Raw genomic sequence first — 26757 nt, 5'->3', positions numbered from 1 at the left:
CTGCCTTCCGATTACATTAGTGTCTGGAAAGATTGTTTAATGAGGCTGTTCTGCAATCTAGTAGAAATTAAAGTTTATGTGATTTGTAGAAAGGGTTGTATTAGTTATGCATGATGCTGTTGTTCTATTACAAATGATTGTTTGTTATCTGTTATGTTTATTCGATGTGTTAGGTTTATTCAATAAATGTAGAGAATTTTTTTAAAAAACAATTAGACTATGTAGAAAATATGCACACAATATGTAGTAGTGGTAGTAGTAATAGTAGTGGTGGTAGCAGCAGCAGCAGTAGTGGATGACAATGGCCAACAGCATATGCAGACAGTGTCCAATACCTTCAGGGACATTTTTTTGGATGGTGTAGGTAGGTGTGGGAGGAAGGCAAGATTGTTTTTCCCTTTGAGGGTGCTGGCACAACCTTAGACTGGAATGAAGACTGCAGCACCAGTGCGTCATTAATTCAGAATGTTGGCTGATAAGTTTGAGTTGGTCAATTAGTCTGAGATCCATTCATAACCTAACCTAGTGCATCTAAACCAATTTAATTCACAGAAGTAAATGGTATAAAACTAACTCACATGGTTTGTCGGTCAAGCTGGCCCTATAAATGAAATCTGGTACTCCCAGACATAATGTGAAATGCTCTGTGAAGTATGTAGATCCAGTTTATATGATCTGGCCATATTTAGTGAAGATACTAAGGATGGCATTACTGAAACACAACTCGGAGGCATCTTCCTGCAAACAGCCAGTTTTGCTGGATGATCTGAGGCCCACAGAAACTTAAACTGTGGATGCCTGATGTTACCCAATTAAGCAGGAGCCCCTTTCCATAAGCAGCTTTTGTGCCTTGGGGTATTTGTGTCCGACTGGACTATTTTTCTACAACCTCCTTACCATGTGTCCTTTGTAGGAGACATTGCTATACCACCTGCAGGGGCAGCCCCTTCCTGAAATGAGATGAGGTGGTCACCTCAGCAGACAGATTATTGAGGTGCCAGTAGAGTGGCTCGATGTTCTCACTGCCACCATCAAAACAGCTCTTCAGGATCGATGTTCCCCTGCGTGTGCTTTCCTCATTCTTCTAGTCAAGCCTGCCAGTAAGAGAGAAGAGGTGGCCATTGGCAACCTTCCCTCCTCCCTGAGCCCCACTTGCAAAGCTTGTGGGGGTTGGCTTTAAAGGGGGCTGGTCCCTCCAGGGCTGTGGGGCAAGCCAGAATTTGGCAGGTTGCCTCAGGAGCAGCAATACCTTCAGCCACCCCTGACTACTTTCAGATGAGGAAGGGTTTTTAGTCAGCACATGCTCCTGTATTGTAGAGGAGTGGAAGATGCTCTATAGTCATGGACATCTGGGTGCTCTGCATATCTTGGGGTGATTAGGACTGGGGATGTAGAGTGGTCAGAAATCCCAGTTTACAAGTATGTGTTCCATTCCTTTGGCTTACCTGTGGGTGGTGCCTTATGTTTGCAGCCCCAGTTTAAGAGTTGGGGGTTCCTGGTGGACATTTGTATATACAGATCAGAGGAGCCAAATAGGTTCTGTGAAGACAAGGTTAACAATATGCCCGACCACTTTGTTGTGAATCCTGGCTATTCATTGTTTGTGCCAAGTGCCTTTTCACCAGAGTTTCCATCTCAAAGTCACCACTTGTGTTCTCTAGGTATGAATGACACGAGCCCTATGCCATGTGCTGAAAGGTATTGATCAGTTTCCTGCCAGGCGCTTGCTTATATGCTAATAGTGTTCCATGATTGGCTGCTGATAGTATGCCACTACTGTTGTGGGGGTACAAAAGGAGATTTGGGGAAGCCTCCCAACAGCTCAAGGATGTAGCTATGCTGGGGTACATTTTTCCTCCTACAGCACACTGACAGAAGGGCATTTAGCAGTAGTGATCCCCTCTCACTCAGGAAGTGTGACTTCAGCAGAGGTTCACTCTGAATACGCAAGAAGAACTAGCACATGAAGGAGCTGATAAGTTTGATTCAGTTCATGCAAACCTTCCATTTTCTGAAGCCTGTGAAACTAAAAAGTGAAAGTTCAGAATAAGAAGCTGTGGTCTTTTGGAGAGCTCACCATAGAAACAGGGTACATATCACACTCCATCTCAGTATGGATAATGTGATAGCTATCTAGTACATATGGATTGCTAACTCTGATTTCTCTCATTACTATGATATTTGTGGTGTATGTTGCCCAGGGAGAGCAAAAACAGAGGGAGGTTCCCTCTGGCCTCTTCCATTAGCCAGAGGACCACTCAGAGATTTGGAGGAGTATCACAGCTAGGGGATGACCAGGCTGGTCCCGTTTATTGGCCAGGGGAAGAGCAGCTGCAGAATGGCTGCTTCCCCACTTCCTGCCAGAAAAGAACCTTCTGCTTTGTCCAAGGATAGCAGAAGCAAAGGGAAGCACCCTCAGGTCTCTAACCATCAGCCAGAGGGAAGCATGCAAAGCTGTGCATATATGTATCAAACTGTTCATTCTTTGTTCATTTTAGAAAATATATTAGTGTCATGCATTTTAAGATGCTTTGAGATCAAAAGGCTGGGTATAAACCCTTTAAATAAAGAGATGATGATTGATATAACATGGAACTCCTCTATACAAGTATAAAGTCTTGTATTATCTCTTATAAAGTATAAATCTCAGTAACCAAATTGCTACTCCTTAATTATGTTTATTTCCTAAGCCTTTTCCTCTAAGAATACGGAATTTCTTTTTTTCGGCATGATAGTGCTTAAGCCCTCCTCTCAGACTCCCTACTGATTCACTGAACACAGGAAGAGAGAATGGCACTGCACCCACTGGCGCCATGCCAATGCCAAAGCGGACACTAACTGCACCCACCTCTAATGGCACAGCAGGGAAATGGCTTGACTAGCAAGCCAGAGGTTTTGAATCCCCGCTAGTATATTTCCCAGACTATGGGAAATGCCTATATCGGGCAGCAGCGATATAGGAAGGTGCTGAAAAAGGCATCATCTCATACTGTGCAGGAGGAGGCAATGGCAAACCCCTCCTACCAAAGTCAACCACAGGGCTCTGTGGTTGCCAGGAGTCAACACCGACTCGGCAACACACTTTGCCTTTACCTACAGCTATGCAATCATCTTCTACCCTCTCCAGCCCACGGTACAGTTCCTTTCTCAACAAAGTCAAACTTGAAGCTAGAAGGCAATGTCAGTTCTGCTCCCTCTCCTGGAATTCAGTGATTACTGAGAGAAATGGCCTGAGAAAACAGCCGAGGCCTACATACTGATGATGTACTGTGAAACGTTCCATGTGCCTGTTGATGAAATGTAAGATATTCTCCTTAAGGGAACGGAAGGGGATGCAGCTGTAGCTTAGTGGTAGACCATCTGCAGATGGCCCCGGTTCAGTCCCTGTTATACCCTGGTAGGGCTAGGAAAGACTCCTGCCTGAAACTTGGGAGAGCCACTGCAAGTCAGTGGAGAAACTATTGAGCTATGTGGACCAATAGTCTGACTTTTATAAGGCAGTTTCCTATCTTCCTCTGTCTTCACACTTACACAAGGGTGTTCTTGTGCAACTGCGCAAACATTTTGCACAGTATGTCAGTCATTGTTCTAAACCCAGGTAATAAAACCTTCATTTTGTGAAACCTTCCTTTTGATTGTTTTCGTGTTCATTTGCCCAATTGGCAAGATGGAAATATAGGCTGCAATCCTATTCAGACTTATCTATATATTTAATTCTCTTAGCCGGCATGCGTGTCCTCCTGCATTTGGCGGTGGAACTCTTGTGAGAGTTGCTCGCATTGGGTGAGAGTTCGGCGGAGGGGGGGGAGGGAGTGGCAGCGGATGGTGGTGGCGGGCCGCAAAACGGCCTGAGGAGGTAGCCTCGGCTGGCCGGCGGCAGCAGGCCGTCCTGGGCAAGGGGGAGGAGGAGGAGATGGCGTCAAAGCCTGTCCTGTCCACGGGGGGCGGGGGATGGCAGGCTGGCCACCCCGAGTAAGGGGTAGGCAGCGGCAAAGTCTGCCCTGTCTGCCAGGGGTGGGAGGTGGCGGCAGGACGGTAGGCCTGGTCATCCCGGGTAAGGGGAGGAGGCGGCAAAGCCTGGCCTGTCCTTCGGGGGCGGGAGGAAGTGGCGGGACGGCATGGCCAGGCCCTCCCGGGTAAGGGAGAGGTGGCGGTGGCAGCAAAGTCCAGGAAGCAGCGGAGAGACTGGAAAGGGGGTGAGTGAGTGGGAAAGAGAGAGTGCAGCAGGAGGGAAGGGAGAAGAGCCGGCCCCAAATAGCGCACAGATGCTCTGTGTGGGTCGGCTAGTTGGAGAGTAAATCTCACCGAACACATAGAATTTACTTCTGAGTAAACATGCATAGGATGAGGCTGCATGACACCTAATCTGGATGCAGTAGCTTTCAGCTCTATCTTTAACACCAGGTAAATCTGAAATTATTGTTCTAATAAAACAATTATACATATACATAATAGCATGTATGCTTATAAATTGCATTAAAACTCCAAACAGTACAATTTCATGTGTGGATCTATACATAATAGCTGACATCCTGACTAACTCTGCATGTCCACTTCTAACAACAGTGCACATGCAGTGCTAGCTCCCACACTAGAATCCCCGTGCTTCTGAACCGCAAGCACTCTTGTGCACACGCACAACTATTTTCTGGGCTCTCCCTGTGATCCAGAAGCACTCTGTTGCAGCGAAAACACATCCCTGACCCTCAGGGACACGTTTCTGCTGGAACAGAGCACTTCTGGAGTGCAGGACAAGTTTCGAAGATAGCTGCGCTCTTATACCATAGTGGCACTTTGGAAGCAACCAGGGAATAGCACTGTATGTTCACTGTTGTTAGAAGCAAACACAGCAATAGTCAGTCGATATATTCCATGTTCTTGAAAGAAAGTTTTGGCTCAGTAAACAAATACTTTGTATATTTCAATTTTCCCTTTATTTTATTTGGGGGGGGGGCTATAAAATGACTTTCTCCCACACGGCTTCATAATTTCAGGACATTTTGAATCTACTTTGGAGCGACTGTACAATATTTCTGTCACCTTCTTCAGAATTACAATGGAAATGTTAACACATACTGTAGCACTATCCTCTGTGCGCTTTTTAAAAGGTAAGTCTGAAAGATGTGCACTTAGTATTTATTTCCAAAACCGACTACAGCAAAAGCAGTTATGGCAAGTAGGAATTGTTAGCTCAGTTATATTTTTAGAAACTTAACTGCATAATCTGCAGTTTGGAAAAAACCACAGGACATTAATAATTTAGAAATAATCTCTGGTATAAGAGTGCCAACCAGATAAGCAACTAAGCAATTATGTGCAGGAACTGCTTTGTCTACTAAAATTAGTGATCCACAATTATCAAGAGACTCATCTGCCATTAACAGATGAACAACATTTTTTAAAAAACAACAACAACAGAAATTAGTTTTAGCAGATGGGGAGATAATTGTTCTCTTTAGGCCAACAAACTAGCATGAACAAACTAGCAAGTTCTCTTTAGGCCAACAAACTACCATTTTTAAAACACGCACTCCTTTCTAGGATATATTATTATATATCCTAGCAGCCCAATCCTATGCAAGTTCACTCAGAAGAAAGTCCTCCTGTTTTCAATGTGGCTTACTCCCAAAAAGTGTGCAAAGGACTGTAGCCTTAAAGAGACTAATTTTCTCTAGACTGAGGCTAGAGTTTAAGAATTCAGTTCAAAGAACAACTGAATTCAAACAAGAATTCAGTTGTTCTGTCCATAATACAACAGAAAGGCTACACTTAGGAGTAAACAACAATAAAGCATAATGCAGCCATTCTGTAGTCATTCCATGTACGAAAATTGGACGGTGTTTTATTAAAACAGTCAAAATGTACAAGTATTGTCCCATTTATAGATAACATCTTATAAAGTCAGTAAAGTATGAAATTCAGTGTAATTTAAAAACCTGATGTTGACCTTTTCCTAAAGTTGATATAGATATATATGATGATTCCACTTTTAAAATTAACGAGTTTTTTTCCAAGAGTTCTAAGATATTATCAAGGGAACAGTGCAACAAGCAAATGTAAAATAAGTTCTACATCAGAGCAAGTGACCCTTCCTGCCTTTGAGATCAAAAGAACAATCTAACAACTTGAGTACACTTAGGCTGTGGGTAAGGACTGCATCTCATGGTTCTATTTCAGGCAAAGTCAGAAAGTCACGGCTTTAAGTACTGAAACCCAAGCTAACCCAAAAGCTCCCACACCCAGAACTGACTCCTAAACACAGTACAATTTCTCCTTCTTGGTTACCATTTAAAAACACTCATTGTAACATGATACTTTGAGGTCATCAAAAATAATGCTTTAGTATAAAATTTCAGCTTGGCCTTTTATCAAATCTTACATGAATAAAATTGTTTAGCCTTTATCAAAACCCAGCAGGATTAAAAAAAACAAAAACAAAATTATGGCCTTTTTATCCAAATCAGAATCATTTCTACAAACATTAGAAGCAGCCAAGAAATGTGGAGCCCTGTGTTATTACCCCAGCCCACCCCCCATCGCCAAATAAATCCACACATCCATAAATAAATATCCTCTTAGAGCCTAAGGATGGTGAGAAGTGCCACATGGCAGTCAAAGTGTCTCCTTAGATAACAATCTCTCAAGTGCATATGCAAAAACAAACTCATAGAAATTATTCATTTTTTAAAAAATAGAAAGATAAACTACATCGCAAAATTCTTCAGATCACACAGAATGGTGCCTTGAGTATTCTGTAGGCTTTGGCAGCAGAGGAAGTGAGCTCTGAAACAGACTCTAAGCTCCTTGTTGAAAATGAAGCACAGGATAGGGTTGACCCCTGCCTGAGCAAAGGTCATCCAGACAGAGGCGGTCAGGTAGACTTGGGGGATTGTGCTGGCCTTGATGAAGACACGCAGGTAGCAGGCCACAATATAGGGGGACCAGAGGAGCAGGAAGAGCAGGGTGATCATATAGAACATTTTGCAGATCCGTTTCTCCATCTTGAACTCCTCCAAGACCAGCAGCCTCTTGATCTGGCTATGGGTGGCACTTTGTCTGATGCCCACCAAGGTAGGAGGGGTGGGGCCCCGGCCAAAGCCAGCCGTCCAGTTGGCAGCTGCCTGGCCAGTGGCTCCAGGCCCATGGAAAGTCCAGTTCTGGCTGATGGCGGGCACCAGCTGGGCCGGTTTCATCTTGCGGTGGCCGTGTATGAAGAAGAGGAGCTTGACATACACGAGATGGGTGGCTGCAATGACAGTGGCAAGCATGAGCATGAAACCCAGGGTGTCATTGGCCTTGACATAGCGATGCTCAAAGATGCACTGCTCCTCCTCCCGGATGAATTTGTAGGTGCCCACGTCAAAGACGGGCGGGAAGGCCATGGCCATGGAGAGGGTCCACACCATGCACACCACAGCCAGGCAGGTCCAGCCCGTCATGCGCTTGGCATAGAAGCGGTGATGGGCAATGGCCATGTAGCGCGTCACACCCACACAGAAGAGCAGGAAGGCAGCGTGGAAGCAGAAGAGCACGGCCAAGAAAGCCAGCACCTTGCAGCTGAGCGGGCTGTGAGGCCAGGAGCCTGCCCCACTGTGCACCGAGAGCATGACGAAGGGGAAGCAGGCCAAGGAGCGCAGCCCGTCGGCCAGGCACAGGTCCAGCAGCAGGTAGTAAGGGGCGCGGTGCAGGTGGCGATCCTTGAGGATGAGCCAAGCAAAGAGCACGTTGCCGGCCAGGCTGACGCAGAGGATCAAGCCTAGCGTCGTTAGCTTGAGGCCGGAGGCGCTGAGGAGGCCGCCAGGGCTGGGCAGGTGGGGGCTGCTGCTGCTGCTTCCTGCCAGCTCGCTGGCGTTCGCCATCTAGCGAGGCTGGCCGGCCACCTCCTTCCCGACGCTCGCTCACACACACTCACACAGCCCGGGGCGGGCAGCCGAAAAACTGGTGCTTCCCCTTCAGCAGCTACCACCGCCGCCGCCTCGCCTCGCCGGCTGGCTCCTCCGCATGGTGCTTTCGCCTAGGAGGGAGGCTGTCGCCGCCGCTGGAGCTCACTTCGCCGCCATCCATGCCATCCGGCGGCGGTGCCTGCCCGACCTCATCTCCACGCGCTGGCGCCCAGCAAGACTCTCCGAGCTGGCTGGCTCTCCTGCCCTGCTCGCTCTCGTTCCTGGCCGGGGATCCAGAAGCGCGGCTCCCTCTCCCTCCTCCCGCAAAGCAGCGGCGAGCTCAGGCGCGGGTGCCCATCCAGGCATGCCGCGCTCCGCTTCGCCGAGCCGCCTTCGCCAGCCGCCGCCGCCGCCTCCTCGTCGTCACGGCAGTAGATCCCGCTCAAGGGGCGCCCGGGCCACCAAACTTCAGAGGGCTCCCAGGTGCGGTGCGAGCGGCCCGCGGAGGACGCAGGTAGACCAGAGGCTCCCCTGGACGCCCCTTCCCCGCTCAGGGACGCGCTGCGCTCGCTCCTCCAGCATCGCGCCTCTCGTGGCCCGCCGCCGCCGCCCCCCGCCTATTGTCTGTTACCTTCTGCTCGCTCTCTACCGTCTCCTAGAGCAGGATTTTCGCAGGGAATGCCGGGCTTCCCTCCCTCTCCTCCCCCTCCCTCTCTGCCCATCGTCGTCGACTGCCCGATGGCACCAGAGGAAGAAGGAAGATGGCTCGTGCAGGGAGCAGCGGCTTAGAATTAAGTGCGAATACTTTTTATTATTGGCTAGGGCTGCATTTCCGGCAGGGATGCTTCTCCGGAGAGAAGTTTAAGGGGCACAGGCTGAGCCTGCGCAAGAAGAGGAAACGGGCGGGGGTGGGGTGGGGAGGGGAGGCAGATGATCTGCACGCAACGGCAGATGCTGCTTCTCTCCTTCCCTCTGTGGAGTTCCCTCTGATGAGGAGGACGAATGCGCACCGTCCTTGGCGTTTGAGCCCGAGCTCTTTGCAAAAATCATAGCAGCAGGAGCGAAAACCATTAATCAGTCTAGCCCAGCTAGACTGGACTCAAAAGGCCCCTGCACCGAACAAGCTTCACAAGCAGACTATAGAGTGCAAGCAAATAGGTGCTCTGCAGAAAGATGGTCCACGTGGCCCAAGTGAGGTGACACAGCCAAGCCACAGCATGTCAGAAATAAATAAAAGCCATTTAATGTTCAACCTTGGAACCGGGGTGTAGCTATAATTGAGTGAATGGGTTCAAAGAACCCAGGGCCCCAAGCTCCTGAGGGACCCCCAGCTCCACCTCTCCCTATGTTCTTCATTATCTCCCTCACTCTGAGGCAGGGGCGTAGCAAGGGAGGAGGGGTCCGTGTCCACCTCTCTTTCCATTGATCCCTCGAAGTGAAGGAGATGATGAAGAGAATAGGGAGGGGTGGAGCTGGGGGCACAGGCGCTCTTACCCTTCGACTTCGGGGTCGAAGTCCAGGGCCTCCACAGCCCCTGAGAGTCCCCAAATCCTCTCCTGGGTGGTGTGGTCGCCTGGTGGAGCATGATGATGCTTAATTTGCGGGGGGGGGGCTCTAAATGCCTTTAGGTCCAGGCTCCAACATTACTTAAGTGCACCTCTGGCTGGGAGGCCTTCAGGAGCTCGGGGGCCTGGGTTATTTGAACCCATCCGCTCAATTAGAGCTATACCCCTGCTCTGAGGGGCTGCCAGAGAGTGCAGGGGCATCCTGGAACTTCTGGGGGCTGGGCGGCCCCCAATCACCGCAGAGCTGGCAGTCGTGTGGGTGGCTGATAACGGCTGCCCAGGGCTTGGAGGCTGCTCATGTGCAGGGAGAATGGGCTAAGCCCGCTCTCCCTGCACAAACCCTCCAGGCACTTTACAAGTGTCGTGTGAAGCACCTCAAAGTGATGAAGTGGTTAGAGTGTTGGACTGGGACTGGAGAGATTCAGGTTCAAATCCCCATTCAGCTATGAAACTCACTGGGTGACTCTAGGCCAGTCATTTATCTCTCAGCCTATCCTACCTCACTGAATTGTTGTGGGGACAAATACAACCATGTAGACTGCTCTGGGTTCCTTGGAGGAAGAGCAGGATATAAATGTAAATAAAGAAATAATAATAATAATAATAATAATAATAATAATAATAATAATAAAAAATAATAATTAATAATAATATATTATTATTATTATTATTATTATTGATGATGATGATGATGATGATGATGATGATAGGAAGAGCTTTGTAATGCTGAAATTTACTCTAACCCTAAATGACTAAGGACTAGGATATGGACTGCTGACCCCTCAGGTCAGCTGGTGAGGTGCTGTGTTGTTCTATTGCCATCAGAAGTCCATTTGATGGTGACATGTGACATGGCACCTTAAGTGGTGCAGTGGGGAAATGTTCAACTAACAAGCAGAAGGTTGCTGGTTCGAATCCATGCTGGTACTATATCGGGCAGCAGTGATACAGGAAGATGCTGAAAGGCATCATCTCATACTGCACGGGAGGAGGCAATGGTAAACCCCTCCTGAGTTCTACCAAAGAAAACCACAGGGCTCTGTGGGCGCCAGGAGTCGAAATCAACTTGAAGCCACACTTTACCTTTACTTTACCCAGTATGTGGGCCTCCCTGCCCTGGAAGATAAAAACAGCCCACTTTTCTTCCAATGGTTAAAAACATATTTCTTTCCCAAACATTTTAAAGCACTTGTTGTTTGATGATATATTTTCCCTTTTTTATGATTCTTTCAAGCAGGAAGCCTCGGAAGCCAGTCCCCCCTCTTCTCTGCAGTCTCGCCGACTGCAGAGAGGGACCTCTCCAGTATGTCAGAATTTAGACAGGAGAGGCGGGGAGAGGGGGCACAGAACCACGGGTCCATTGGAACCATGGGTCCATTCCGCAGATGCGGAACCATGGGTCCATTACATGCAAATGTGGCATACCTCTTTCTGGAGTTACTATTCTCTAGGAAGAGTCTTTTTCGGCCTCTCACATATCCCTCAGGTGTAATGTTCTGAACATTTCTGTTCACACATCAGATGAGGATAGTGGCCATCAGCTATGAGACTTGTCTGAACAGCAGGACAAAGAGGAGTTGTTGGCGGCAATGTAAAATTAAGTTATCCACTAACCTGCTGGTTTCCATTAAAGAAGAGGCATAGTGGTAGCGCTTGTGTTTTGCATACAGAAGGCCCCAGCCTCAATCCCTGGCAGATCCAGATAATGCTGGAACTGTGGTGAGAGACAGTTAAAGCTGATCTGCTGTAGTCCTTATCTGCAGGGAGCTAGGGTTGGGTTAGGGTTACGTGGCTTGTCCCATTGTTGGAACTTGGCCATGCGTTACACTTGTCTCATTAAAAGTAGCCACATATGCCTCGCTCTGCCTGTTAACAATTCAGAAGCTGTCCTAGAGGGAGGTAGATGAGGTGAGGGGACTTAGGGAAGCAGGAGCTGCTGGCTGCCTCCCGTTGTTTGTCTCTGCTTATCTTATCCAGGTCCTTTAGGTTCTAATTGTCCATTGTCCCCACCCCCCTTCTCAAGCCCTAGGGACAATTAGCAACTAGTGAGATCAGCAGACATCATCTGGGATTCCTCTCCAGCCTTCCATGCCTCTGAGGAGTGGGGGAGCTTCTCAATTAGAGCTTGGCTTATGCATGGCTAATTTTGATATAAATAAAATAACATATAGTCAGGATGTTCATTTCCGAGCTGTCACTGCAAATCCCTGCTTCCCCACTCTGAGAGTGTTTTAAGTGTGTGACTCTGGAAACCAAACATCTGTGCTTGGGGTTTGTTATGTCCTGGCCCCTGTTAAGAGGCAGGATTTATGGTCTGTGTTTGAAGGGAAAGAGGATAATATGTCTCTTTTGCAAATGAGGAAAAATTACCTCTCACCCAACCCCCCACTGATCCCCAGATTAGTGCCATGGCATTTTGACCGGTTCCAATCGAAACCAGAGGCACTCAGCTGATGGGAGATTATAGGCCAGCATAATGGTGGGCATATGCAAAATATGTATAGCAGGAAGTCAACCAGTAAACATTTGTTGACTGTCATCAACAAGATGTAGCTGTAACAGCAGGATTCACTCTCCTGCTGTTGCTCCCCTGCAACTAGTATTGAGAGGCATCTTGCCTCTGAGGCTGGAGGTGGCCCACAGCCACCAGACTAGCAGCCATTGATAGACCATGAATTTGTCAAAGCCTCTTTTAAAGCCATCCAGGCTGTCATCAACTATTTGGTGACAGCCAACAACCTGGATGGCTTTAAAGGGGGCTTAGACAAATTCATGGTCTATCAATGGCTGCTAATCTGGTGGCTATAGGCCATCTCCAGCCTCAGAGGCAAGATGCCTCTAAATACCAGGTGCAGGGGAGTAAGCAGGAGAGTGAGTGTGCCCTCAGTTCTTGCCTCTGGGCTTCCCAGAAGCATCTAGTGGGCCACTGTGCAACACAGGATACTGGACTAGATTGCAGCCCAAAGTGGAGGGGTAGGGCTGCTGTTGTCCCAAGCAGAAGCAGGGTGGGGGGAGCCAACACCAAGCAGGACATGAAAGGGTGGAGCAGGCAGGACCAAGGTGATGGAGGCTTGAGAAGCGGGAAGGGAACCAAAATGAGAGGTCTTTGAAGGGGTGTGGGGATTGCTCCACTTTATTTAACCTGGTGGGGAGCCATGGATGAAAATTCAGGCAGAACAGGAGGCCTTGCTTCCTCAGAAAGAGACCAGGCCTGCTAAAGAGACATTGGGCAGCACGAAAAATGGAGTAAAACCACTTCCTCCACTGCAACTCTGAGGTCCTTAATGTTATGAGAAACCATGAATAAATGAAGACTTTGGCACACCACTTCTGAAAGTCTGCCTCATTGTACCAAAAGAAGGCTCATTTACTTTTGCGGTAAACAGGCTCACCATTATGGGTATATTACATATACACCCAAGGAGCTTCACTGGCTCTGTTTGTTGTTTGTTTGGGACACATAGTGGTATAGGGACCCTTAAGATCTAAACGGTCTGGGACCAGACAGCACACTTGAAGGAGTGTCAACAAGTGTGTGGATCAAGGTGATCCAGTTGACATAGTATACCTGGACTTCCAAAAAGCTTCCAACAAAGTTCTTCATCAAAGACTCTTGGAAAAACTTAGCAGTCATGGGATAAGGGGACAAGTAAATGTGAGGATTGCTAACCGATTGAAGGACCAGAAACAGAAGGTAGATATAAATGGAGAGTTTTCATAATGGAGGAAAGTAAGAAGTGGGGTCCCCCAGGGATCTGTACTGAGACTGGTGCTTTTTAATTTATTCATAAATGATCTAGAAGTAGAGGTAAGAAGTAAGGTGGCCAAATTTTCAGATGACACCAAACTATTTAGGGTAGTGAAATCCAAAAGAGATTGAGGCTATTCTCACGACCAGCAAAAATCGGGCTACAAGAGCCAAGCCCGATTTTTGCTGGTCGTGTAAACCACCAGGCTCACAGGCGAGCCCGGTGGTTTACACACAGGTAACCCACTTGCGAAGCTCTCCTCTTAGCCCAGGTTAGTGGAGTGAGCGCTCCGCTAACCAGGGTTTCCGGATTATGTATTGCCACGGCGTGGCTCTGCGCCGTAGAAACTCACGAGAAGACCCCTGACCGGGAGGCTAAAAAGCAGCATCCTGGCTTGGAGGTCTCTACAGCATGCTTTGTGCACTCGCACAAAGCCGGCAGTCATATGGGTGGCCAATCCGGCCACCCAGGCCAGACTGGACAATCGTCTGCAGGGAGAGCAGGCTAAGCCCGCTCTCCCAGCTAACCCTGCTATGCGGGTCTCACCGCTCGTGACACCCACCTCATTGTGAGCAGCTCCAAAAGGATCTCTCCAAACTGGGGGAGTGGGTAGCAAATGGCAAACGAGGTTCAATGTTCGCAAGTGTAAAGTGATGCACATTGGGGCAACCCCCCCCCCCCAACTTCAAGTACATGCTGATGGGATCTGAGCTGTCAGGGACTGACCAGGAGAGGGATCTTGGGGTCATGGTGCACAGCTTGTTGAAAGTGTCAACTCAATGTGTGGCAGCTGTGAAAAAGGCCAATTCAATGCTAGGGATCATTAGGAAGGGGATTGAAAATAAAACTGCTAATATTATAATGCCCTTATACAAAACTATAGTGTGGCCACACCTGGAATACTGTGTACAATTCTGGTCACCACATCTAAAAAAGGACATTGTAGAACTGGAAAAGAGGAAGAAGGCAACCAAGATGATCAGGGGCCTAGTGCACCTTTCTTATGAGGCAAGCCTACAACACCTGGGGCTTTTTAGTTTAGAAAACAGATGACTGCAGGGAGACATGATAGAGGTCTATAAAATCATGCATGGTGTAGAGAAAGTAGATAGAGAAAAAAATTTCTCTTTATCACATAACACTAGCACCAGGGGCCATCCCATGAACTTGATTGCAAAGAAATTTAGGTCCAACAAACATAAATCAACTTGTCGAGTTCTCTGCCATAAGATGTGGTGTTGGCTACTGGTTTGGATGACTTTAAGTGGGGTTTGGATAACTCCATTGAGGAGAGGTCTATCAACAGTTATTAGACTGAGGGCTACAGGCCACTTCCAGCCTCAGGCAGGATGCCTCCGAATACAAGTTGCAGGGGAATAACAGCAGGAGAGAGGGAATGCCCTCTGCTCCTGCTTGTAGGCTTCCAGCGGCATCTGGTGGGCCAATGTATGAAACAGGATGCTGGACTAGATGGGCCAGCAGGGCTGTTCTTATGTAAGGATTGCCTACTTACTTACTTACCCTCCCTGGCTTCCCCAAGATAGGGCTGAGAGAGATTCCTGCCTGCAGTCTTGGAGAAGCCACTGCCAGTCTGTGAAGACAATACTGAGCTAGATAGACCAATGGTCTGACTCAGTATATGGCAGCTTCCTATGTTCCTATGCTCCTACTTCCATACAAACCTGCCTGGCAGCTGAAACCATAGTTGGGAACCTTCTGATCACAATCTTAGCTGCCAGGATGGTTCATAAGGTTCTCTTTTATGAAGGCTTATGTTTTTAGTTAAATTTTATTGAGCCATTTTGAGTCCTCTTGGCAGAAAGGTAGCTTACAAATCTTGCATATAAATATATAATACGTTTCGGGAACTATTATCAGAGTAGATGATTTCTCCAAATTAGCTTCTCAAAAGCAACTTTGGAAAATGTCTTCTTCAATACACAGTTAACAGCTTGTTCACAGGGGTGTAGATAGAGGAGAGGGGGTCCATGTTTGCCCCTCTCCTCGGCAGCCCCTCAGAGTAAGAGAGATAATGAAGAAGTTAGGGAGTGGTGGAGCTGGAGGGCCCTCAGGAGCTGGGGGCTCCGGGTTCTTTGAACCCATCCGCTCAATTATAAGTACATCCCTGCTTGTTCATCTTTGCTGAGATTATCTGCAAATAATACAGATATTTGGACTATGCACAATCCCCAGGGGTAGATCATTCTGCCTATTGACCCAGTTCCAATTCTGAATTTTGATGCCAAGAGGCCAAAGTCTCATCCACTTTGCACAACTGCAAATGTGATAAAACTCCACTAAATCTGAAACAAAGAAACAGTTGTGTGTTGCATTACTGAGTCAGACTCTAGCCTGAAGACTCATCCAGGGCAATTTAGGTTAATTTGTCATGTATCCTAAATAGATTTCAATGACCTGTGGCTTTGTTCTGTTTGCAGTTTTAGACACTGCTAGCATTAGGAAACCTGGGAAACCCTGGTAGCAAAATAAGAGATAATTGAATTTACTCCCCCCCCCCCGCCACCTCCCAACTTACTACAAGCACATCCAAGCTGGTTTTACTTGTTAGCTTTCTCATCTACAAGCATACTTCATTCTGACAGCACATTGCCTATGGGCCAGTTAACGGTTTATGTGGCTTTTGAGGCATTTCACACATTTTATACAGTTGCTCAAGTACATGGATGTCATTACTGTAGGCTGAATGATTCTTCACCCACAGCTGCCCAAGTTAGCAACAATGTATTTCAAAGAGTAGCTAAAGACAGTGCCATCAAAAGTGCAGGGGCAATCAGTGTGATCCTTGAATAGTGTGTGGAACCTGTTCCTAAGAGGCACAGATCCAACAGTGTGTGCAACCAGAGTGTCTCTGGGTAGCTTCAAGTAAAGCATTGTACCCTAGTCTTGATACAAATATTTTATTTATTTATTTATTTGTTTATTTATTTGATTTTATTTATTTAAAATAAATAAATCTCTTCTGGATGCTATTTATTTCCAAATAGGAAATCTATATTCTTTGCCAAGGGAAGTCAAACACTGTGCTTAGAACTGAATCCACCAAGTTCTTTCCTCTGCAGGAAGCCAAGCTAAATCCACATAGCCCAGCCCCATAGATTTCCTACCATTTGGGAAAGTAGAGAGAGTACAACAGTATTATTAAAGTCATTTTGAATGCTTCATTCTGACCTTAGTATTTTTCTATCATTTGGAATGTTTGTGCAGGTAGATGTGTGCTGGCAAATGAAGAGTTTAGTTATAGATGAATGTAGGGTTTTAGGGGAAGTTTGCAAGGAAGGAAGAATTAAACATGAAGGCCATGAAAAATGCTCACTGAATACTATTCCCTTCTGCAAACACTGCTCGTGCTTTCAAATGTATATCCACAACCACTGAGGTCTTGAGCAGCATTTCTCTGCCATGAATCTCTGAAGGAACTCTGAAGGAACTCTAGTGCAGTGTGATGATTTCAGCCTAAGGAGTCAGTGATTTAGTTCAGGGGTGAGACACAGTATGGCCTCACATGAGTATCCAAGAGGAACAGGAGTTCTTCACTGAGTGGCCTGGGACTCACATTGGCTCTATGACTAAGATGAAGGTGCAAGGACAAAATGGCTCTATTGGGCCAAATGTAATTAAGTGGCTAGAAGTTACTCTGATTGCGTTAAGATGTGGTCCGCTGGTCTGCCAGGATGCCTATTTGTACTAGGAACTTTTTTTTACTCCAAATGGAGATTTAGCCTCATTTGGAATGCAGGAGCACTAGTGGGGCCCACTGCTTTTCTCCAGAGAGTTTTGTGCCAGGTTGCATAGCCTACTTTTCTGGCAAGTGGTTTAGGCTGGCCCTCCTCCACCAGGCCTTTTATCTATAGAATAGTCTTATTCTAAAGACAAAGTAAAGTGTGCCGTCAAGTTGATTTCAACTCCTGGCGACCACAGAGCCCTGTGGTTGTCTTTGGTAGAGTACTGGAGGAGGGTTACCATTGCCATCTCCCATGCAGTATGAGATGATGCCTTTCAGCATCTTCCTATATCGCTGCTGCCCTATGTAGGTGTTTCTCATAGTCTGGGAAACATACCAGCAGGGATTCGAACTGGCAACCTCTGGCTTGCTAGTCAAGCCATTTCCCCACTGCGCCATTAGGTGGCTAAGGAAGGCTTAATTCCAAAATGGAGGGAAGACTGTTGGGGCAACAACTATTCTTTATATTCATTTCTCTAACCATCCACTCCACACACAGACATAGAGGCTATTCTCACACTCAGTGGAAACTGGGCTAAGGGAGCCCAGAGAATATAGGGAGAATATATATATATTCTCAATGTGCACCAGGAGCCACACTGCTCCCAGCAGTGGCGTAGCGGCAAACCCTCTTGGGTAGCACCGCTGCTTAACCCTTAGCATGTGCGCACCTGAAAAGCAGGTTAGAGGATCGTGTGTTATTGCAGCGTGGCTCTTCCACACACCGACTCATGAGTAGCCCCACAACCAGACAGCTACAACAAGGCTCCTGGCATCAAGGAGTTCTCCAAAAGGTACTGTGCACTTGCGCGGTGCCTTATGGGATTTCTGGGGGCCAGGTGCCCCCCAAACCCCACCACTCCAACCAGCTCTGTGACGGAGCCTGTAATAATCTGGGAAGCTGTTCGGGCCGCCCAGGGAGGGCTGCCTGGTCATCTGCAGGGATAGCGGATCAAACCCGCTCTCCTTGTAGACGACATTTTGACTCTGCACATGGATCATGTGTAGAGCCTTATACTATATAAGGCTATTATTATACTATACTATATTATTATACTATATTCTCAGCTATTATTATACTATAAGGCTATTCTCATGAGCAGCCTAACCCAGGCTAGGGCAGCCCAGCCGGGGTTAGGCTGCTCGTGTGGAGTGCTGGGATAGATGCCAATCCTGGCACTTCCATCCTGCCTAACCCAACTTTTAATCCCAGCCTTTAGCCAGGGTTAAAGGTTCAAGATTTGTGTATGCACACAGCCTGAGCATACACAAAGTCAGGCACATAGAGCCCAACTCGTGGGAGATTCCCCTAATGCACCACACTTGTCGTGTGGTGTACTGTGAGACATCTGGAGGCCAGGATGCATTGGAGCAGCACAGTTTGTGTGGGTGCACGATCTGCACACCCCACCATCAGACATCAATCATCTGGGGGGAAGCTAGGTTTTTCCCTGCCTCCCCACCCCCATCCCCCACCTCTCTCCCTGCCCCGGCAATCGTGTGCATAGCCTTTCTTCTGTTGAATCCAAAGTGGTTTACATCGTTTCAAGGAATAAAACAGAGAATCACAATATATACAAATGATTTTTAAAAGACTGAGACTGAAACCTAAAACATCAGCATCAATAATTAAAGGTGGGAGAAAGCTTGTTGGAACAGCCAGGTTTTCACAAGTCAACAAAAAGTTAAAAAGTGAGGGTGCTAACTAAATCTCCGACAGGAAGGGGGTAACCACAGAGAAGGTTAGGACCAGCAAACGGAAGTATTTTCCCCCCACACACAACACATAATCAACTTGTGGAATTTTCTGCCACAAGATATGGTGACAGCCAACATCCTGGATGGCTTTAAGAGGGGTTTGGGTAACTTCATGGAGGAGAGGTCGATCAATGGCTACTAGTTGGAGGGTTATAGGCCACCTCCAGCCTCAGAGGAAGGATGCCTCTGAGTACCACTTGCAGGGGAGTAACAGCAGGAGGGAGGGGATACCCTCACCTCTTGCTTGTGCGCTTCTCAGAGGCATCTGGTGGGCCACTGTATGAAACAGAATGCTGGACTAGATGGGCCTTGGGCCTGATCCAGCAGGACTGTCCTTTTGTTCTTATGTGTTCGCCCCTCTTCCCGGTGGCCCCTTGGAGTGAGGGAGATAATGAAAAAAATAGGGAGGGATGGAGCTGGGGGGCCCTTGGGAGCTGGAGGGGGCCCAGGTTCATTGAACCCACTTGCTCAATTATAGCTACTACAACCCTGGTAAGAAGGTCTCCCTTAAAGTTCTGGTAGGGTGGGGGTAGGAGATTCTGGTAGGAGAAGGTGCTCCATGTGCTATTGTGGCTCCAAACCACTTAGGGCTGTAGTAGTCAATGCCAGTACCTTGGATCACACCCAGATACAGAACAGCAACCAGTACAGCTGCAACGTAATATAAGGTGGTCTGAGGGAGGGCCTCGCCCACATCAAGATCATTTGCGGCTGCATTCTGGACCAGCCGAAGTCTCCAAATGACCTTCAAGGGAAGCCCCACATAAGGTGTGCTATGGTAACCCAACTGAGATGAAGTGAGAGCCTGGGTAACTGTAGCCCAGTCACGTGAGACAGAAATGGGTGCACCAGCTGAGTGATGGCACTCTTCTTTGTCATGGCTTTGTTTGTTGGTTGGTTGGTTTGTAGGGGGTGGAGATGCCCCCATGTTCCCCTTTGTTGCCATCCATGCCACTTGACTCTGGTCTTCATTCCTCCAGAACTAGTGCGTACCAGGACTCTTACTCCCATATGCTTGACTGCCTTCGTCTCAAAGCTGCTAAAACCTGATGCTGGAAGACTATAGTCTGTTCTGGAGGAATTACCCTTTTCTTCTTCTAATGAGTGGATTAATTCTAAATTATGTGCTGACAAAGTGCTCACAATTGCCTGTCAACCTTCTCCACAGCAAGAACATCTCATTTTCTCCATCTGAGCTGACTGATTCCATCGGGATTGGGTTCTCTATTCTTCTCCATAATTAAGTGGGAGATTATTTTGACTCAAAACAACCAGATGTGAGTGTATCATGCCTGCGAATACTTCCATGCATTCCACTAGCTGAAAGTTGTTATAGTCCTGTGCAACACAAAGAGCACTCCTAAAAGGCTTGTTCAATAGAGTGACAGAAGAAAAGGAAAATGAGGAGAATAAGCTGATACTCAGTTTCATCACTGTCTTTTGTAAGCTGGATGCCTTTGCACCACAGGCAACATGCCGCTCTTTAGAGACTCATCTTTTGTGGAACAGCTCCCCTGTGACAACAGGATACTGCAGAAGCAGCAGCAAGGCAGGATGTATCATCTTGCAAGCATTTTACAATGTTCAGTGTGAGCCATAGACTGCTGCTGCTGCTGCTGCTCTGAAGACTGACAGGATGGTGGATGGAGGTTTTGCTTTCCAGATGGTTGGCATAGTCCTTTTAGCTGCTAATCATTCCCAGAGCACCGCAAAGTAATAATTTTACACATATTTGGTACCCATCAGAAGTAACTACACAATATTAGTAGTGAGGACGTCGCCTGACCAATGGGCTAAGAATTGGTGGAGAGACAGTGGGGCTATTCTCACGATCTGCAAAAATTGGGCTAGGAGAGCCAAGCCCGATTTTTGCAGAGCGTAAGAATCACCGGGCTCAGCTGCGAGCCTGGTGGTTCTAGAGCGGGTAACGTGCTCAAGAACCCCTGCCCTTAAACCAAGTTTGCGGAGCGAGCACTCCGCAAACCTGGTTTTCTAGATCATGAGTAGCCACAGTGCGGCTTCGCACCATGCCTACTCACGAGGAGACCCCCAGAGGGGAGGCGAAAAGCCGCCTCCTGGCTCTGGGGGTCTTGCCAGCATGCCCTGCGCACAAAGATTGGCCCCCGCTCCCCCCAGCCCCTGCCAGTTCCATCACGGAGCCGGCAATCGTGTGGGCAGTCGATCCGGCCGCCCAAGGCTCCCTCCCCGCTCATGTGTGGGAAGAGCAGGCTTAGCCCGCTCTCCCCACTCCCCACCCCAAACCGGGTCTCACTGATCGTGAGGCCCGGTCCAGTATTGCAATAGCAAGCTTGAATTGCCCCCTTTGCTAAGCAAGGTTTGTTTTTGATTGAATTTGGATGTGTGACTACCTTTTTAAAAAGTTTCACATTAAAAGTTATTAATAAAAAGCTAAAAACAGAACTATAAAAACTAAAGAACATACCTTAACCCCCCCTGCTAACTAAAGAATCTCCCATGCTTAGCAAAGAGGCACCTTTTTAAAGTTGTGATTCTCTTTATTGAGCAGTGAGAGAGCAACTGGCCTTATCCAACCCCAGCATCCTTTCAGTGGCTGTTGCTGGTGTCTATCTTATGTTTCTTTTTAGATTGTGAGCCCTTTGAGGGCAGGGAGCCATCTTTATTTATTTTTATTTCTCTATGTAAACTGCTTTGGGAACCTTTGTTGAAAAGCAGTATATAAATATTCATAGTAGTAGATATAAGCAGCAGTTTTTAAACATTTCTTCATTACATAAATAAATGTTTAAAATGCCCTTAGATGGAATTCTTAAAGTCTAATGATCAAGGTTCTATAGGATCCATGTTTTAATCATAGCTTAAATATATAAATCTTACCTACCATCATTTATCACAGCCACAATGCCTGTGTGTGTACCCAACAACTACAGACTGCAGCTAAAGAGCTTGTGCAGATACAAAGACACAGTAAGCTTCTTAGTCCAGTTATAAGTAGCTTGCTGCACTCAGAAGCTCTAGTATTACTTTGCTCTAACACTATTACTCCTCTCTAGTTAAGAATCCCCTTCCTTGGGAGCAGGGGCATAGCAAGGTTGGAGTGGGCCCAGAGACAAGATTTTAAAATGCCCCCCCCCCACTGCAGCTCAGCTCATGAAGTAAAGAAATCTTAAATGAGGCTGAATAGTGGTAACAAACAGCATAGTTTATATATATATATATATATAATTATTATTATTATTATTTTATTAAAACATTTACACATATGTGCCACAATAGAACATCATCCAATTTTGTAAATTGTGGACTATGCAAGTCATTGAATGGTACTAGAGAAAGACATGCTGTTCTGGTAGCTCCAGGTCACTCACATCAATTTGGGAGGATGAATATAACTGCACTGGCGCGTGTGCGGCTAGGGGAGTCAGTCATGTGACTTGCCTCTGGGGGGGGCCCAAGGCAGTGGGCCCCCAGACAACTGTCTCCCCTTGCCCTATTATAGTTACACCCCTGCTTGGGAGGTGAGCCTTTTATGTCCTGTAATAAATTAGGTGCATCATTAGTTACTCATGTATACACAATTTTGGACTGGGAACATCTTATTGATATAAGTGAGAGCCATGAAAGCATTGATTTTGCAATATGGCAGGGATCCTCAACTCCATGATAAATTAAGAGAGTGTGTTGCACATGCAAGTGTGTGTAGATATGTTTAGACCCTATTTTACCATTTTACTTTTTTATTCTGTTGTACCTCCCCTCTGAATATCAGGTGGTGTAGGAATATAGTTCCCTCACAACTGACCAAAGGCCTCAACCATGTGACAAGATTCATCTGAATTGAGGGACAGTCAGTTGCTAGGTAATCTTGTGATTAAGCAGCTTGGAATAACAAGTATCTGGCTCTCAGAGTGGGGGTTTAATTATGCAAATAGATATGAAAAGAGAGATGGAATTGCTGTAATTGTTGCTGATGTCACAAAAGTACTGAGGCCAGCATACACAGATATTAAGAAGATATTTCACAGGAAGAGTTTTACAGGCAAAACAAACTCAGGCTATTAATCTCCCTTCCTTTGAACTTCCCTGCCTCGACCAATCAGGTGGCCCAAAAGACTGACCCACAAACATAGAACAGTAAGTATAAATATTTCCTTTGAATTGTTGTATTGCTTAATTGCAGCATCTCACTGACACAGGAGCTGTAGAATTCACTGAGATGATAAGGGTATGGTTAACACAGCTAAGGTAGACATACATGATAACAAAGCACGGTGGCACTTTTGGAACCAGTCCCGCAAGGATCTGTACTGGGACCAGTGCTCTTTAATTTATTCATAAATGATCTAGAAGTAGGGGTAAGCAGCAAGGTGGCCAAATTTACAGATGATACTAAACTCTTTCGGGTAGTGAAATCCAAAATAGATTGTGAGCAGCTCCAAAAGGATCTCTCCAAACTGGGGGAGTGGGCGACAAAATGGCAAATGTGGTTCAGTGTTGGCAAGTGTAAAGTGATGCACATTGGGGTGAAAACCTACAACTTCAGGTATACGCTGATGGGATCTGAGCTGTCGGTGACTGACCAGGAGAAGGATCTTGGGGTCGTGGTGGACAGCTCGCTGAAAATGTCGACTCAATGTGCAGTAGCTGTGAAAAAGGCCAATTCCATGCTAGGGATCATTAGGAAGGGGACTGAAAATAAAACTGCTAATATTATAATACCCTTATACAAAACTAGGGTGCAGTCACACCTGGAGTACTGCGTACACCACATCTAAAAAAGGACATTGTAGAACTGGAAAAGGTGCAGAAGAGGGCAACCAGGATTGTCAAGGGCCTAGAGCACCTTCCTTAAGATGCAAGGCTACAACACCTGGGGCTTTTTAGTTTAAAAAAAGGATGACTGCAGGGAGACATGATAGAAATCATGAAATGAAAAATGAAAATATGAAATCATGCATGTTGTAGAGAAAGTGGATAGAGAGATTTTTTTCTTTCTATCACATAACATTAGAACCAGGGGTCATCCCATGAACTTGATTGCCAAGAAATTTTGGTCCAACAAACGGAAGTACGTTTTCACACAACACATAATCAACTTGTTGAATTCTCTGCCAGAAAATGTGGTATTGGCTAGTAGTTTGTTTGGCTTTAAGTGGGATTTGGGTAGCTTCATGGAGGAGAGGTCTATCAACAGCTACTGGTCTGAGGGCTACAGGCCACCTCCAGCCTCAGAGGCAGGATTCCTCTGAATACCAGTTTCCGGGGGGGAAACAGCAGGAGAGAGGGCATGCCCTTAGCTCCTTCCTGTAGGCTTCTAGCAGCATCTGGTGGGCCACTGTGTGAAATGAGATGCTAGACTAGATGGGCCTTGGGCCTGATCCAGGAGGGCTGTTTTTATGTTCTTATAACTACTGGTTTCCATTGGGGGATGAGCTTTTGTAAAGTAAAAGTATTTTTATATATTTGTTGCGAATGTTTTGAATGGGTTATTTACAAACAAAATAGCAAACTATTGCTTCAATAGCTGTAAAGTCTTGGTAGAAACCAAAGAAAGAAAGAAAACTGCATTATTTCCATTCATAAAACTACCAAAGCTCCCTCTAATGGCCACCTTAAATAATAGTTTTTATAAAGTGCACAGGATTCTTCCTTTTTCTTTCATTCTTTGCTGGCTCACAAATTGCTATTTGCACTTTGCACCATGATGGAACTTTGGGTCATCCACAATGCCAGGGCACTACACAGAGCACAGCCTCAAGCTGGAATGGATACATAATGTGCAGCCAGGCACCGAAAGCTTACTTTGGGTGTAGAGCTATCTAAAGCTCAGTTCTTTAGTCAGGCTGCATCTGAACTTCTTGCGCCCTGATCCTATGCAGAGTTTGGCATGCTGAAGTCACTGATTTCATTGCATGTATTGAATGAGAAACTAGGAACTATTGAGCAATGAACCAGAATCTTTTTTCATATAAAAAGCTAGGCAACAGGGCTGAATAAGAAATATTAAATAAGGAACTTGGGATCAATGTCAGCCTCATTTCCAGATAGCTGAGGCAGAGAGCCACTGCCAAGCCAGCTGTTGGCAGACCTGCAGCACCTGTTCACCTGTTCTGCATTGTGTGCATGCTTCTTAATTTACATACCTTATTAGGGTTAGGGTTGTGAAGGGCTACGCTTCATGTAGGGAAAGAATGGAGACTAGCTTGCTGTGGCCCTTCAGATGGTGTTGATCAACAGCAACTTTTACATAGGTTCAGAAGCCACACCGTACAGCAGAATAAAGCTAAACAATTCTTTTGTGAAACAGTTCCATTGTGTGGTTGTACTTGCTGGCTGACTTCATACTGAGTCATGTCTGAGACTCAGTTCAATACAACCAGCACCTTGCAGAACTGGGCTCACCTTTCGTAATAATAGTGGAGAGATCATTAACCAAATGTTAAAATTATGTAAGCAACTGTATTATTAATAAACTTCTGCAATAAGAATACACAAAGAACCTATTACATACTACATATAGCACCCCATATATGCCCATTATCTGTAAAACCTATTCTGTTTCCATGACAACCTGTACTGAACAGATCGGCTGATATGCTCTCTCCTAGATGGGAAAGCCCTTGCCAAAAAAACCCACCACCCAATAATTCTGGAATGCAGTGAGAGAGAAGGTATGCATGTGTGTGCTTTGAAGGTGTTTATTTTTTAAAGTCCATTATCTGTCATCATATTCATAATTATAACAACATGGGTCAAGATGGACCTCTTTATTTTCATGCTTCTGTTTTGTTTTGATTTTACTACCACGAATAGCCACAAGTCTATTTGGTACTGATGTCTTCCCAGCCACAATGCTTGTGCAGTCAGTGAATCATTAATTTTTGCCAACAGTAATTAGTTTCAGTGATTGCTGGTCCATTCAGCAAGTCCCCTGTATGATAAAATCAAACAATGGGCTGTATAATAAGTAACCATTAGAGCCACTGAGCTTGGGATTGAAATCAAGAATAACAAATTGTTCTGTTAAGAACTCATATGACTATTTTCCTTTCACTATAATCTTAATTGATAATTACCATCTTCATAAGTAGCTCACTTCAGCCTTAAATAGTCACATATCCACCATCTTGAACTGGGGTGGATGACATCATCACAAGCTATATAATTGAGTTGTCACTTTGTGTCATCTACAACTGCACCAAATTTGGTCCACATCAGTTAGGCCATCCACAAGTTACCCCACTTGCACCTCAAATGTTCACACACCCACCATCTTGATTTGGGGTGGATGACATCACTACAAACTATGCCCTTGAGCCTTCCCTATGTGTTCCTACAGCTGTAGCAAATCTGGTTCAGATTGGTTAGGTGGTTCATAAGTTAGCCCAGTTACACCTAAAACATTCATACATCCACCATCTTGAATGGGGTGGATAATATCATCACAAACTACAGCACTGAAGTGTCACTATGTGTCCCTACAAGTGTCCCAAATTTGGTTCATATCAGGCATTGCGAAGTTGATAGTGAGGATAGTGGGACTACACAGACATACACACACAGAATGCCGGGTGATAAGCTTCTCATAAGCTTCCTTTCTTTAAGGAAAGTAGGCTAATAAAACTCACTCATATTGAATAAATATAAAATAAATAATACAGCAAAACCTGCCTCAGCATTGACATCATAACTGTACAAATAAAATAAATAAAATAAAATAAAATAAAATAAATAAATAGATTTCTATACCGCCCTTCCAAAAATGGCTCAGGGTGGTTTACACAGAGAAATAACAAACACATGAGTTGGGACCCTGTCCCCAAAGGGCTCATATTCTAAAAAGAAACATAGGACACACACCAGCAACAGTCACTGGAAGTACTGTGCTGGGGGTGGATAGGGCCAGTTACTCTCCCCCTGCTAAATAAAGAGAATCACTACGGTAAAAGGTGCCTCTTTTGCCCAGTTAGCAGGGGTAACTGGGCAAAACTGGGTACAAGGCACACATCATTATGTTTATGGTATTTGTACTGGTCACCAGCAGCAGGCAGGTGAGGCTGGTCCAGAGGCAGGGGCAGCTT

At 46.2% G+C, this 26757-nt stretch overlaps 1 protein-coding gene across 1 annotated transcript; it reads right to left on the bottom strand.

Annotated features, from left to right (window-relative positions):
* Positions 1-5820: 5820 nt before the first annotated feature.
* On the bottom strand, positions 5821-8762 carry GPR27 (G protein-coupled receptor 27). Its single transcript, XM_053288086.1, has one exon. It carries the CDS (start codon positions 7857-7859, stop codon positions 6705-6707), a length of 1155 nt encoding a protein of 384 aa, XP_053144061.1. The 5' UTR covers positions 7860-8762; the 3' UTR covers positions 5821-6704.
* Positions 8763-26757: the final 17995 nt, after the last annotated feature.

Source organism: Hemicordylus capensis, chromosome 2 (genome assembly GCF_027244095.1).
Source record: "Hemicordylus capensis ecotype Gifberg chromosome 2, rHemCap1.1.pri, whole genome shotgun sequence".
Taxonomy (NCBI): Eukaryota; Metazoa; Chordata; class Lepidosauria; order Squamata; family Cordylidae; genus Hemicordylus; species Hemicordylus capensis.
This window is presented reverse-complemented; position numbering and strand designations above follow the sequence as displayed.

Bases quoted from the DNA above. Each gene is read 5' to 3' on its own strand.
- GPR27 (XM_053288086.1), bottom strand. From the start codon at position 7,859: ATGGCGAACGCCAGCGAGCTGGCAGGAAGCAGCAGCAGCAGCCCCCAC.